Genomic DNA, 15,718 nt, shown 5'->3' with positions numbered 1-15,718 from the left:
ATTTGATCACGGGCATTTTGGTGGCAGTTGTGGTCAATTGATTTCTAAGCAGGTGTAAGTCAAATGTCCAGATTTGGCAATATGTCTCTGAAAAATAACTGTATAACTTATTCAGGTAGTTCAGGGGTATAGAAAAAAAATAAAGAATTTTGTTATACTTTGCCAAAATGAAAATTTAACTATATTTGCTTTTTTCAAAAAAATTATAGAAAGTATGGGTCACCGCGCTATTTTTCAAGGTACGAATTGTTCAGAACAGCCAAACTTTGCTTAAATTGTTCATGAAAAAACACATTTTAGTGCATACAAAGAACTCTATGAGACAGAATTTTGAAATAAAATATGAGAAACTTTTATTATATTTTTACTTATATGTCCAATATAACTTGTGTACTAAAAGAATTACCTCCGCTTAAATGGCTTATTTGATTAATTCTATAAGCACAAATATTTGGTATTTGTTAAAACATCTTCGATATTGCAATAAATAACTCAGTTTTCTTTATGCAAATAAACAGTGTAACCAATAAATCGCAAATCTGTCTCCATGTTTTGCAGATTTGGACAAAGAATTATACCGATCATTTACTGTGATTGTACCAATCTGACCAATCCAGACCTGAAAGCAGTCGTTGTTAAGGCAGTAAACAAACCAAAAGAACTCAACAAAACCAAAATGGCGTCATCCACCTGTTCCTGACCCACTGCAGAAAATATTTAAACGCTCACCAAACACCTTCGGGCACCGAGCCGACCGTGCGAGGGATGTATATCTAGTCAAGGTCGTTAAACACTACCATCATCTTCACATAAATCTGAAATTTCAGCCTTGATTTCCGTTTTGAAATATTGGGTTTTCAATGCTTTTCAACCATATACTTTTTTGAGGCTTTTTCACTATTTTGATATGAGCGTCACTGATGAGTCTTGTGAAGACTAAACGTGCGTCTGGCGCATCAAATTATGAGACTGGGACCTCTGATAACTATTTAAACGCCATTTTCAAATTAAAGATAATACAGAATGTTTGATTAGGGCTGAGGCGAGAAGGGTCCTTCATTCCTGTATTTTCTAATGTTTTAAGCCACTTTTCTCTTTAATTCTTTGACATTTAAAGGTTACAGTAGATTTGTTTGTCTTTATTGTACTAAAAATTACTTTCCAATAGATAATTGCAAATTTATTTCTTTACTTTAGTATAATAATGATAATCTTACCAACAAATCCTACCAAGGACCCTGAGCAATCTAGTCTGGCGTTAACTGAGACTGTAGCAATTAATTTCCTTCCTAGGATACATACTATCTCCGTCCCGTCTGAAATCTTTTACGTTTTGAATAAAATCGATGCAAATCTATTGTAAAGTTATTTATTGATATATATGCATGGGTTACTTTATTCAGAACAGAAAGTGAAATAGAATTTTCTCAATTTTCAGAAAACATTACGTCATCGAATCAACTTCAACCTATGCCAACATTTAAAAATAATCAACATGTGCCAACAAACTAAATACATTAGGTTTTGTTACAACAATTTACACTTGATCACAGGTTCATACAGTCAGTATTTGATAATTAAATGAATAATTGTACCGAGTCACAATACAAATTATGGAATAGACGGTACATTTATACATTTGCGCACATTACCATTACATTTTGCGCGTAATCGTTACGTTTGTTGCAACTTTACAATCATAGTTTAGCTATTACTATGTGCGTTAAAATTTGGAAAACGTGTGAGAGTACAATATGATCTGAATTGTATACATGTTTTTTTCTGTAAAAGAGGGACGAAAGATACCAAAGGGACAGTCATAAATTCAAAATAAACTGACAACGCCATGGCTAAAAATGAAAAAGACAAACAGAAAAACAAAAGTACACATGACACAACATAGAAAACTAAATAATAAACAATACGAACCCCACCAAAAACTAGGGGTTATCTCAGGTGCTCCGGAAGGGTAAGCAGATTCTGCTCCACATGCGGCACCCGTCGTGTTGCTTGTGTGATTACAAATCCGGTAAATAGTCAAATTCATGAAAGGGAAGGGTTTTGTAGTTACTACAGGGCGCCGAATGGGACTCTTGTGGTTTTGTACTCAAAATTCAATTTTGTACGGACAAAAGTGACTTTTGTTAAACAAAAATGATAAGTTTGACAAAATTTGAAAATACTATATACAAATTTAAAATTTTGTCATACAAAATTATCTTTCAGTGGACAAAAGTCACTTTTGTCGTGACAAAATTCATTTTTGTTACACAGACTTGACTTTTGTTACCTAATTTGAAAATTAGGTGACAAAAGTGAATTTTGTATGCAAATTAGTTTAGTTTGGATTCTGTGAACTAATTTGCATAAAAAATCGACTTTTGTTACACAAAATTGACTTTTGTTACACAAAATTGACTTTTGTGAGACAAAATTGACTTTTGTGAGACAAAATTGACTTTTGTGAGACAAAATTGACTTTTGTGAGACAAAATTGACTTTTGTGACACAAAATTGACTTTTGTGAGACAAAATTGACAAAATTGAGACAAAATTCAGTTTTGTCAATTTTGTCTCACAAAATTGAGACAAAATTCAATTTTGTTAATTTTGTCTCACAAAAGTCAATTTTGTGAGACAAAATACAATTTTGTCGTCACAAAAATGAATTTTGTCGTCACAAAATTGAATTTTGTCGTCACAAAATTGAATTTTGTCGTCACAAAATTGAATTTTGTAAGACAAAATTGAACACAAAATTCAATTTTGTCAATTTCGTCTCACAAAAGTGAATTTTGTTGTCACAAAAATGAATTTTGTCGCACAAAATTGAATTTTGTCTGTACAAAATCGACTTTTGTGAGACAAAATTGAATTTTGTCTCACAAAAGTCAATTTTGTCTCACAAAAGTCAATTTTGTCTCACTAAAGTCAATTTTGTCTCACAAAAGTCAATTTTGTCTAAAAAAAAATCAATTTTGTCTCTAACAATTGACTTTTGTGTTTTAATTTCCATATCAGGTAACAAAACTCAATTTTGTATGCAAATAAGTTTATATTTGCATACCTTTTTGACAGAATTGACTTTTGTCATGACAAAAATGAATTTTGTCTATAAAAATGAATTTTGTAATGACAAAATCAATTTTTGTCTACAAAAATGAATTTTGTCATCACAAAATTGAAGTTTTCATAAAACAAGTCTGTATCACATAGTTTTGTAAGACAAAAATGATTTTGTTATGACAGAATTGAATTTTGTACAAAATCACAAGAGTCCCATACGGCGCCCCGTAGTTACGACGTAAGGAACATATCCGATATCATTTGTGAAACGGTTATTACATAACGGTCAACCAACTCGTGATGGCGTCCGTAAAATTTACGAAGGGATGATTTCAACTTCACCATTTGGAACTTTTAGTTTGATAGCTTCCTTGTGAGCAGTAACCCTCTATCAAGAAAATTATGATAGGAAATGCAAGCACGGGAATATCGTATCAATTGGGAGTTATATACCCCGTATGCAGGTGCTGCTGGAATGTTGCTACTTAGAAATGGAGAGTTCACAATTGAAAAGCTGAAATCATCTCTTTTGTCGTAAAGTTTTGTCTTCAACCGACCCTCATTGTCAATTTCTAGATGTAAGTCAAGATATGAAGCCGACTTAACTGTATCTGTAGTATCTTTTATCTCCAATTCGATGGGATAGATGCGTTCCACATAGTCACCAAATTTTGAATTGTTTAGTGAAAGAACGTCATCTATATAGCGGAAAGTAGAGTTAAAGGATATTGCTAATCTCTTATCTTTCTTCCTAAGAAGTTCCTGCATGAAGTCAGCCTCAGAATAATTAAGAAACAAGTAAGCAAGTATAGGGGCACAGTGTGTTCCCATTGGGATGCCGACAGTCTGTTGAAAAACACGTCCTCCGAACGTAACAAATATGTTGTCAATCAAGAAATCAAGCATCTTGATAATATCGGTTTCAGAGAATTTTTTGTTTGAATCAGAGTGATTCTTTATAAAGTAGGATGTATCCCTCCCTAAGACAAGATACTTGTATCTACGTTGGCCATTCTTTTTTATGAAGCAAAGTAATACCAACTCTTTTAATTTGTCTTTTAGTTTGGAATGTGGAATACTTGTGTAAAGAGTAGAAAAGTCAAATGTTTTAATACTGTTATAAGATGAAAGAGAGTTAGATTGTATGTACTCTAAAAGATCTTTGTAATTTTTAAGTATCCACATCTGATTCACGCCACCTCTAGAATAGGCAGTTTCGCAATAACGTTGAAGCCCGTCTTTGATTGCTGATAAAATAGATGTTAATAATTTAGAAAAGGGTTTCGTGGAGCACTTGGAAGACCCAGCAATACACCTTTGTTTGTAAGGACACTTATGTAGTTTAGGTATCCAATACAGTGATGGAAGATCCAGTTCTTCATCTTTGGTTGAAATACCAAAGGAACAAAGAACAGACCAATGATTATCCAGGATTTCCTCTTTGGTAAGTGTCGTGAGGGTATATGTTGACTTTCCAAGTGAATTGTCTATACCTAATTCGTTTATCAAGCAATTAATGTAATGACTTTTACAGACAAAAACGATGTTTAAATGTATGCGCGTAAATATAATCGAACGATGCGCGGAGAATTAAACAAATTTTATCCCCAAAGGTGCGCAAATGTAAAACTGTTTATTGATTTGCGCTACTTGCCTATGTGATTTGTTAAAAATAACAACATGAAAGGTACTAAGCTTATATTTTGTTACATAAGACATTCGTTTCTTCTATATACGACTCAGCAGTGGCGCTCGAATCAACACAGTTGCAAAGCCAAATAAAATATTACGCTTTTGAAGAAAATCAATACCCGAACGTTCCGAAAGTTATGCCAACGGAAAGAATGGAACACAACTTTCATATGTCTGACTTGGTACATTCATTATTGGAAGAAAAAATAGTGAGTAAAACCTGCTTTTATAGCTAGATAAACCTCTCACTTTGCAGTTGTTCATATTGACAAAATTATGTGAGCAACTCTAACAGAAGTAATTGGTTTAGGTGACAATAATATGGATCCTGTAATCAAAATTGTGTAACTTACATCAAAATAGACAAAAAAATCCAACTAAAACATCCAAACAAACTTGTCATAGAGTCTAGTACCGGTATTAAGATGAACCTTGCAGTCAAATTCGAGGTAGATAAGATTAGATGAGGAGCTGTGTCTGTTGCTTTTTAAAGCTCTAGTTCGTGATGAGATATCAATTAAAATTGGTAACAATGGAAAAGTTTGAACTAGTTTAGTAAATAGAGAACATGATTTTACCTTTATATGAAATTAAATAATCTAGATGCTTTGAACGTCTTATTTTTTTACTAGTTACTCCGACTTAATAACATCCGGGTCTCTTATACCTTTAAAAAAAATATTCCGCCAGGTGTCATGTTGAATTTTTTCCTTATTTGAAAAAAAAAAACAAAAACAAAACTGTCGGTCCGAAAATCATTAATCTGTGCATAATGAATATTAATGGTAAACATGTAACTTAAAATCAGGGACTTTCTATACTAAAGAATAGTATACATGTATAGAAAGTCCTTGTTAAAATGTACGATTAATCTAGAGATAATCGTTTTCCCGCCAAATTTTTAATTGATTATATCTCATAAACAAGGACACGGTCTTTTTTGCTTCTTGGAAGTTCTGTTATAAATATACTAGCAATGTACAATGGCCTTTTAGTTTTAAAAGCATGCTATTTCGAAACTGAGGACAGATCATCCTTCAGTATTTTTTCAGTAAAAAAAACCGAACGTATATCATGATTATACACAGCAAACGTTTTAACATCTTTATATCAAATTAAAAAAACCAAACATTTTTCTAATAAATAGTTTTGATAAAAAAAATATTTACAAATATAACCAAAAACATGTCAATAGGAAACTTTGACAAGCACACATCGTTTCACTTCCGGGATGTAATTCATTGATTAATTTTACCTGTACAGGTAAACATAATTATACATAGTGTGTGTTTACTGTAAGGCACGTTTATTTCAAACAGGTAAGCAACCATATTTATATTTATGATCATTTATGGTGCAGTATCTACTGAAATATCGAAACATGCTAAACTACCTAAAGCACATACGTTGCAACATTGGAACTTTTATGCAGTCATAACAGTTATGTTCAGTGTCTCAATTTCATATAGTTGGTTTTGTTTTCGTAAATCGTATGCAAATGAAAACAAGTATTGTGTAGGATACAAAATGTATGTTCGTCTCAATTCATGCTTGCTTTGAATTTTTGTTTTTCATAAAAAAAAAATGTTACAAGTTAGGCCGTTAGTTTTTCATTCGAATAGTTTCACATCTTTCATTTCGGGGTCTATTACCAGTTAAATATCCTACTATACACGCACATTTGGTATAGGTTTATCTCATTGTTGAAGGTCCAACAGTGGCCTATGATTGTTTCTTTCCATTGTCAACGTATATTTGTTCCACCTAACAGAAGTTCCACTGGAAACTTTGTTATAAACAATGTCATAATACCTATTCCTGTTGGAACAAATATTCTATACCATTTATTCCGTTAGGAACATTTACTGTAATATTTATTCCTGTGGAAATAATGTTCCAGAATATTTCTTCCTTTTGGAACTTTTATTATGAAGGAACTTCTATTCCGTGACACCATCACATTTGGACTTTGCTGGGCAGTGACTGAATTTCCAAAAACTGTTGTCAATTTTTTTTCATTATCAGTAACGATGTGAGAGAACCAAAAAAAGCAGCGACATTCCCCACAGTGCTACGTCCAAACAATGTTGTTGTGATCACTATGTCATGTACAGATACATCAGAGTTGTGCTGATACTATTTGGAATAAGCTTTACGGCTTTGTTCATACAACACCATGTCGAACTAAGTGAATTCCGATCAGAACAGAAGAGTAAAGACGTATATTACCCGCCAAACTCACGTGACAGAGGGTTGCAGACGACAAGACAGGAATTTCAAGAGTATTTCATAAATGTCCGACTTAGCGATGACATACCTGTCAATAGAGAAATACCCGACTCAAGACCTGATAGGTACATACACATACAAACATACAAATAAACTGCTTACTGTTCTAAATTATATGCGTTTATTTACAATTTTTAGTATGTAATTAAGTAAATTAAAGTGAACCTTGTGGTATAAGGTATTATCAATTAATGTTGGAGAGGGCATTAACATTAAAACATAAGTTTACTTGGTTGAATCAGTGAGACAGCAACATAACAACAGAAGCTTTTAAAACTTAATATGATAGGCCCCGTAACGGCTATCAATGATGACTAAATGCCTAGACCGAATTCATTAAACCGGTCAAGAGTGGAATGGAAATTCTAGTAATCTATATTAATATAAAAAAATATTGTTCTTTGAGATGAAGCTTTTACCTCTAAAAATTAAAAAGGTTTTACCCGAACACTCTGATTTGACAAGAGATTTTGTAGAAATATGTCATTCACGTAGAAATGTAAATGTTAAAACACTTTAAACAACACTAAATATGATTTTAAACAGTTTTACATGAAAATTTGTTGATCTGTAGATCATTGACCTTGAAAATACATTTGTCATAGACAATAAGTTTTGTATAAATTTCAGCTGCGAAACCCCTGAACCCAGCCAGCTAACCATTAGTGTTATCATAACGTTTTACAAAGAATGGCCGTCTATACTACTCCGAACGGTCTACAGTGTGGTCTACAGGACTCAGAATCTACAACAAATTATACTGGTGGATGACGGCAATGACGGTAAGTTTTACAGACAATGGCCGTCGATATTATTCCAGACGATCTACAGTGTGACCTACAGGACTCAGAATCTGGTGGATATCGTCAATGACGGTAAGTTTTACAGACAATGGCCGTCGATATTGCTCCGAACGGTCTACAGTGTGGCCTACATGACTCAGAATCTGGTGGATATCGGCAATAACGGTAATTTTTACAGACAATGCCGTCGATATTGCTCCGAACGATCTACTGTGTGGCATACAGGACTCAGAATCTACAACAAATTATACTTGTGGATGACGGCGATGACGGTGAAACCAATTGCTTACATGTAACAAAGATTGACAATCTATATTATCTTTGGTTATTAGTTTTATGCTGATTATATATATCAGATTTACATTTTCTGCAACATTTACAACTTCTTTCGAAGACACAAAAAATCGAAAACAACACGTTTAATATTTTATGCGTCCGAAGCGATTTTCTGGCTTTACCTTCAAAGCCGATTATTTGAAAGCCGAGGATGTATAAGTAACCAAACAGTACAATTTTTACATATTTTCTTTTAGATGATACAACATTTGGAATGAATTAGCAGTTCACATATAAATGCATTCAGACAAAATTCATAACGTTGATAATAATATAGTTATGGTTGTTATCTTTTTTTTTTTAATTTTGTGTTTGTTGGAGTGTTATTTGTAAGAATACTGCACCGACTAAATTTAAAACACAACAACGTAGATACATGTATCAACCAACATGTTAAATATATATGAACAATGTATAATATCAAAGTTTAACTATTTAACAACACGTACGTATTTTGAAACATACCAAACAAAACCAAATGGTAAACTGGTATGAATACTTTACATGTTGTTCAGCGGAAAAGATTTATTAAAAAGGGAAATAAAATAAGAGAAGACAGAACCCAAAACTAATAAAGAATTAAGAGACCACTCAACGTACGATCTGTGGTGTTTGCCTAAATGTTTATATTCTTTTCAGTTAAGACCTCAACATTAACCAACCATTACATAATGTAAGCACGAAAATAGTATTATAATTAAGAATTAAACGTGTTTTTTTATAGAAAGTTCTGCGCTGATAACAGCATATTATTTCTAAATTTTTTTAAACAACCAAAGCAAATTCCTCCATTCATTCCAAACTTTACTTTTTTAAAAACCTTTCATTAGATTCTACAATATGCTATCTAAAATTGTTTTTATTTCTTCAGAGACCGTCTATAGACAGGTATTGCATCTCATTAGAAAAACGTTCCGTGATGTGGTGAAGGTTGTGTCACTGCGTAAAAGGTTTGGTTTGATTGGTGCCCGACTAGAAGGCGTGACACACGCGACTGGTCACGTGATTTGTTTTCTAGACAGTCACATGGAAGTTAACATAAACTGGTAAATACATGAATGTATCTTGCTATTTTGTGTATGTTAATAATTTTGATTAATTCAAAAAGATTTTAATATCGTTCTCTTATCGTGCAACATTTGTTTATGTATAAGAGGAAACACAGTCAACGTGTGTACAGTAGATGCAAACATACTATCGCTTTTTTTCCAACAACATTGAAAAATGTTTATGAGGTATGCATTTTTCTCACACCAACAATTTGTGTTAAGATCCTCGGTATTTAGAAATTTGCTGTGGAAAATAGAGATGACTTTGTCAAATGGACGAGACAGTTTTAAAAGACAGCTGAGAAATGAGAATCAAAGCTCCGGCAAAATTGTGTGTTAAAAAGGGAAAATGATAATGTAGATTCGGGTATCTCTTCGATCATTTATTTAAATGGTGTGTCGCTTTAAAATACTTATTATGTGGTTGATGTCACACTTTAAAATTTCAAAGATAAATCTGTCCGAAATTGCAAAATTAAACTCTAGTTTGCATTAGAATTTGCAGACCACGTTTTATAAGATTTAAATTTCAATAATGTATAATACAAAATGTATACCTTCAAGGTCAATTCCACTGCTGAAAATAATAGACGAAAATGCCAATGCAGTTGCTATGAGTCAGTTGGATGATATCAATCCGAATACATTCAAATACACATTTTCAAAAACGTACAGAACAAGATATGGCTTTGACTGGAGACTTCGATTCTTTGAAACAGAATTCCGACAGGAACAACTTAAGCATGGAGATTTAGTTCTTCCGTAAGTTTATAATTTCAAAATTTAAATTCACATAATAAAAGAAAAACAAACAAGCAATCTTAATTTGATTTCCCTTGTTTTTATTAAAAACAATATACTTTTTTTGGATGCATTTTGTTGGTGGTTTCTGTAACGAAGGTGCTTGACGTAAAGATTAGTTTGACGATTTTTCCAACCCTACTAATTTCCTAATTGATAAAAAATATTTTTACCTATTTCTTGTTTATTATTGTTTTATGTAGTTTAATACAGGCTCTTCTACATTTATAAATTTTGTACATAATTTATATATTTTCGTTTGAAATTTAAAGATACGGTATCGGCAAAGGAATGAAATGTTTGAAAAAACAATTCAGTCAAATTTTCTTACAAATAAAAAAAAAACCTTTAGTTCAGCAACATACACTTGCCGTCTTTCAAATATGTCACAAAACATTCATACCAGTTTGATATGAGTTTTGATTTTGGGTGTTTTAACGGCTCTTTTAAGCACCGCTTTTGGACATTTCGTGGCGGCAAGTTTTAATTTATTGGCGGAGGAAGCCGGAATGCCCTGGGAAAACCATCGACCTTAAGCTAGGTTCACACTGCCGATCGTGGAAATTTGGACAATCGGGATCATCGAGTTGATCTGATCGGCAGTGTGAACCTAGCTTTAGATAGGAAAACTGACATTCCTAGTTAGTGAAGATTTGAGTCGAGTGCATTTAAGATAACACGTTTAATTTATATATTTGAAAACTGTTGTAGCAGATATGAATGAATCGAAACAGCCAAATATCAAGTATGTTATTCATGATAAAATCAATTTCAGAGGGGTTTTAGCTGTTGGCTCAGCCTTTGCTATTCGGAAGGATTTCTTCAAAGAAATCGGGATGTATGACGCTGGATTGAAGATCTGGGGCGGTGAAAACTTGGAATTGTCATTCAAGGTTGTATTTTTTAAATATTTTCAATATCATGTTGTAGTTTTTTGCACATTTGAACATACACATCTCTTTTACCAATTTATATTGTTGCTTGCAATTGGTTAACATTAAACAAAACATTGAGGGAGTTAATTTCCATTCAAATTACATTGTAGGATTGGACTGAAAATGTCTAGCATGCAAATAATGCAGACTATAGGATGGGTTTTACAGCCGATGTCAATGAGTATGTAGCTAAACGTAATATATTTGATTACCTTGCTTGCTAGCTGAAACGTGAAGTCATTGTTAGGTAAGGTATACTATCCTCCTTTCGAAGTAGCCTAGTCCTACAGACACATAGATTGGTTATCTATCGGACTAGTTTTCTCTTAAAGAAGGATAGTTTACCCAATCCAACAATGTCTTCACGGTTCAGCTCGCAAGTAAGCTAACCAAAGATATTACCTTGAGCTACATACTCATTGAAATCGGCTGTAAAGAAAATCACACCTTCTTTTTCGATTATTGACGAAATCACACTTCTCTTGTAAAATAAATGCCACTTACTTCAGTATCTCTCAGTAACGTTTCTGTCTTAGAGAATTTTGCATGTCTCATGTTTAAATGTTTAAATTTTCATAGAATTTCTGCTGAGATTTAAAAGAAATTTCGTGGAAAATAGATGACTTTTGAAAACAGTCCATTTGCATGATTATTGATATTGAGGCCGAGAACCATCGATTTGGACAAGTCGAATATTGTGGCCTTACCTATCTGTGTACACAAATAGTTCTGTTTTGACGAAAATGTTTGTGAATACAAATACATTTGTACGTAATGAATGATAACTTATATTAATAGGTGTGGTTATGTGGCGGGAAATTAGTTCATGTAGCCTGTTCACGGATTGGTCACATAACTAGGAGCCAACCTTACTTACAGAACAACAGAATGGATATTGAAATGCATAATTACAAACGTGTCGCCGACGTTTGGATGGATAAATTTGCATCATACGTTTATGATAATTATCCAGGAATGAAGGTAGTAATTTAATTATGGAAATGTTTACGTTCTGAGTTAATTTTCGGGTGCAATATTTCTGATAATTTCTAGCACATTATGAAAGTTCAATCTGTACGATTACATTTTGAGTCCATATATACATGAACATGCGAAATTACCGAGGTATGGAAACTGAAACAAAGTAAAAGAGGGACTTGAGTTTACACTTTGCCTAGAAATAGCAGAAAATTAAAAATTTGAATTACACATACTGTGGCTTATTTGATTTTATACTTTATTGAAGTTTTATTTTTCAATTCTTTCAAATTTACACAGGTCTTAACAGCTTTTACAGTACAAACTGTACTGCTGCACATCAGTATTAATTGGGACTAACGTATTTCATAGTTCAAAACCCTAAAAATGCGCTTGTAAAAGAGCTTGTATAACCGAAAAGGACAACAAAATAAAGCTAAATGTTGACAGGGAGTCCGAGCTTCGATTGGAATAGTATCTAATTTTAAAATATTCTAAAGTCATACAATCTTTTGTAAAGTGCAAGCATGCTTCTGAGAAGCATCAGATTTTCACTAAGTTGCTCAACGAACTCGATTGTTTTGGTACGCATTTAATTAGTATTAATCGTTTGCTTTTTACAGAGTATATCAGTCGGCGGACTAAGTAAGCAGCGGAGACAACGAAGACGTTGTAAACCATTTTCATGGTTTTTAGACAACATTTGGCCTGAACTATTTCAATACAAAGATAATAGTTCATCTATTGGTAGTATCATGGTATGTTAACGTCTCATCTTATTGGTAGAAAATTAATTGTCTAACCCTTCATATATGCGTTTCATTATTCAAGAAACTACCAAACTATGTTAATTTCCACGAAGAAATAAGAGTAACAAGCGGAATGTTCATAGATATAGGAAGATGTGGTGTGAGTGCCAATGAGACAACAATCCATCCAAATAACAATTTAAAAAGTAAACCATTATAGGTTAAAGTACGGCTTTCAACACGGAGCCTTGGCTCACATCGAACAACAAGCTATAAAGGGCCCCAAAATTACTAGTGTAAAACCATTCAAACGGGAAAACCAACGGTCTAATCTATATAAATAAAACGAGAAACGAGAAACACGTGTACATCAGATTCCTGACTTAGGACAGGTGCAAACATTTGCAGCGGGATTAAACGTTTTAATGGATCCAAACCCCCTCCCTTTTTCTGAAACAATAGCATAACATCACAACATAGAAAAACATACGATAAAATATCAATTGGCAGACTTAACTCAATCAAAAAATGTATGATTACACAATGAACGAATAAATTTGATCTGCGATATCTGAATACAAATGCAGTTAATTAAATATTAGAGACAAACATTCATGACCAAAAAGCTAACTAACAAATTCAAACACAGCACATGTTTATTTTCTTGTAATTTCATATGATTAAAAATAAAAAAATCTACAATCGACTTTTATTAGGATTTTCGGTTATTCTGATTCAAATAAATCAGTCAGAATTGTCCATTTTGTTCCTCAGTTAGTTACAATCTATTTTGTCAGATTTTTCTCACTAATACATGTACTTATTATTTATAGGGAACAAAGGTGCTCCCACAAGCAAGTTACTTCCATTTGCTTATCCAATTATTTGATGTTAATTATTTTTTCATTTTTGAAATTGGTCTTTATTTCTTCATACGATAATGTAAACCAATATCTGTGAGTACAATGCACTTCTTATCAAACTTGTAACACCATAATTGTCATACAAGGTGTATTTGCAGTGAAGAAGAGGTCTACTTATCATGGTAACAGTCACCCTTTTTGTTAATATCTTTTATAACAATGTGTTCCTGATTTTGTTTATAGAGTACAAATGGATCTGGATTATGCCTAGACAATCAAGGTCACCTTTTCTCTAGTCCATTAAGGATAACTATAAAGCCATGTTCTAATGATACACAGACACAGGTATGGCAATATGATCATATAGTTTTAGTAATGAAACAAGATTTTCTTCTTAGCATAATGCATGTCTACAGACCAATAAGTTTAAATATAATTTGAATCAAAAAGTAGCATTTTGATTTTTTTATTCGTACATTCTTCCATATAAATGACGGTACATCTTGTTATTTGTATAGTTTAATTTATATAGTTTATCTAGTAGCATACAACATATAAATTCACGTAAATTTTTACGCTAACAAATCTTTTTTTCTTCAATATTTAGTTTTTGAATGACCTTACTCGTAACACGAATATTATACCGATGGTTGTTGACAGTGTTCAAAGTATTCACTTCGAAGACTAAATTAAGTTGGATTTAATATTTAAATGCCTTGTTGGTCGAATGGTTTATGGCGCTGTTAACAAGGCAAGCGGTAGTACGACGATGTCACAGAAGCGAGAGTTCAAATCCTGCGTAGGGGAAAACAAAATTTTCCTCATTCAAATTTGAATATATTGTTGGGCTACATTTTAGGCGAAGTATCTATATGTTATGGTGTAAGTAGCTCTGTTTAATCACTGGTTATCCGATGGAGTGTGTCTGTCACACAGATTCACATGTTTAGTCGTATGTTTATATATATATATAAGCTGTATATTTAGTACATTTTTTAACAATGTAGAAAGCATATTTGTACCTGTTTTTTTTTGCATCAGTGATGTGAAAAGTTATTTATTGTATTTTAAAGTTGTTTGGATTGACCACAGATGGCCGTTTTAGGACCAACCTACAATGTATGTTTTTAAAGAAAGAAGTATTCGACCTAGTTCCTTATATACAGAATTGTTACGAACAACCACAAGATACATTCAAATTAACTAAGGTAGGAGTGATGTGTTCTGATTCTGATTATATAATGTGATTTACTGATGAATCCTGTAAAGTTAATACACGTGTCTGGTATACTAAATCTCTTTACTTCCACAATCAGATCTAAAAGGTATCAATAATTATTCGGAAACAAACTGTAAAAGTATATTTTAGGGAGTTAAACGGAGTATATATCTAAGAAGTACATATCATACAGGACTGCTATTACATATATTGTTGTATAAAATAAGGTATGATTACCAATCAGACTTCTAACAAATTCCAGATGATATGGGTTTAAGCAACTATTGTAGATTGAACGGCATTCATTTAAAGACAAAACATTAACTTTATAGGCAGCTAGAACATGTCTAGACATTACAAACTGTGAAACAATTAAATAAAAAGACAAACACATATCCAAATGCATGACAGAACATTATTCACAATAGGACAGGGTCATCATTTTTTTATTCGCCGTTATGAAAGACATAACCCTTAAACTATGTTTTTTATGAATGGTTATTTAATACAATGAAATCCTTATCCTACAAATGCTTGCTCTTGAAAACACATGGAAGAATAACTGAACTATATTGCTGAATAAAAATTTTCTTTTCAGAATGGCGAAATAATTCATACAAGTACAGGATACTGTTTAACAATACATGGTTATAATATAGGATTTGAAATGTGCAAGAGGGACAATCATCAAAAGTGGTCATTACTTAAAATATGACTTAATATGATTGAAAAATAAAAATAAAACAGACTTTCCATTGGAATCTACATGACAAATTTCACAAAGAATTGTATATATTTTTTCAATGCTTATATTGAATTTTAAAGTTAGCATTAAATTGAATTGTGATTTTATTCAGAAAACAATCAATGCGATTTTGTCTTCTTCAGATAAATATAAATGAACATACGTGTTGGGTTCATTGAAATTTATTAGCATA

The 15,718-nt window shown here is 32.4% G+C and overlaps 1 protein-coding gene across 1 annotated transcript; it reads left to right on the top strand.

Moving 5' to 3' along the window:
- Positions 1–5,974: 5,974 nt before the first annotated feature.
- Positions 5,975–15,542, top strand: LOC134715225 (inactive polypeptide N-acetylgalactosaminyltransferase-like protein 5). The gene is made up of 11 exons (XM_063577269.1): positions 5,975–6,077; positions 6,784–7,112; positions 7,678–7,829; positions 9,058–9,232; positions 9,800–9,997; positions 10,812–10,929; positions 11,770–11,952; positions 12,573–12,707; positions 13,805–13,906; positions 14,635–14,769; positions 15,379–15,542. Exons 2-11 carry the CDS (start codon positions 6,865–6,867, stop codon positions 15,493–15,495), a joined length of 1,563 nt encoding a protein of 520 aa, XP_063433339.1. The 5' UTR covers positions 5,975–6,077; positions 6,784–6,864; the 3' UTR covers positions 15,496–15,542.
- Positions 15,543–15,718: the final 176 nt, after the last annotated feature.

Source organism: Mytilus trossulus, chromosome 4 (genome assembly GCF_036588685.1).
Source record: "Mytilus trossulus isolate FHL-02 chromosome 4, PNRI_Mtr1.1.1.hap1, whole genome shotgun sequence".
NCBI lineage: Eukaryota > Metazoa > Mollusca > Bivalvia > Mytilida > Mytilidae > Mytilus > Mytilus trossulus.
The sequence above is the reverse complement of the archived record's forward strand: the minus strand, read 5'-3'. Positions and strand labels throughout refer to the sequence as shown.

Bases quoted from the DNA above. Each gene is read 5' to 3' on its own strand.
- LOC134715225 (XM_063577269.1), top strand. From the start codon at position 6,865: ATGTACAGATACATCAGAGTTGTGCTGATACTATTTGGAATAAGCTTT. The intron at 9,998-10,811 runs GTAAGTTTATAA...AATCAATTTCAG, and splicing joins CATGGAGATTTAGTTCTTCC to AGGGGTTTTAGCTGTTGGCT. The intron at 13,907-14,634 runs GTATGGCAATAT...TGTATTTTAAAG, and splicing joins CTAATGATACACAGACACAG to TTGTTTGGATTGACCACAGA.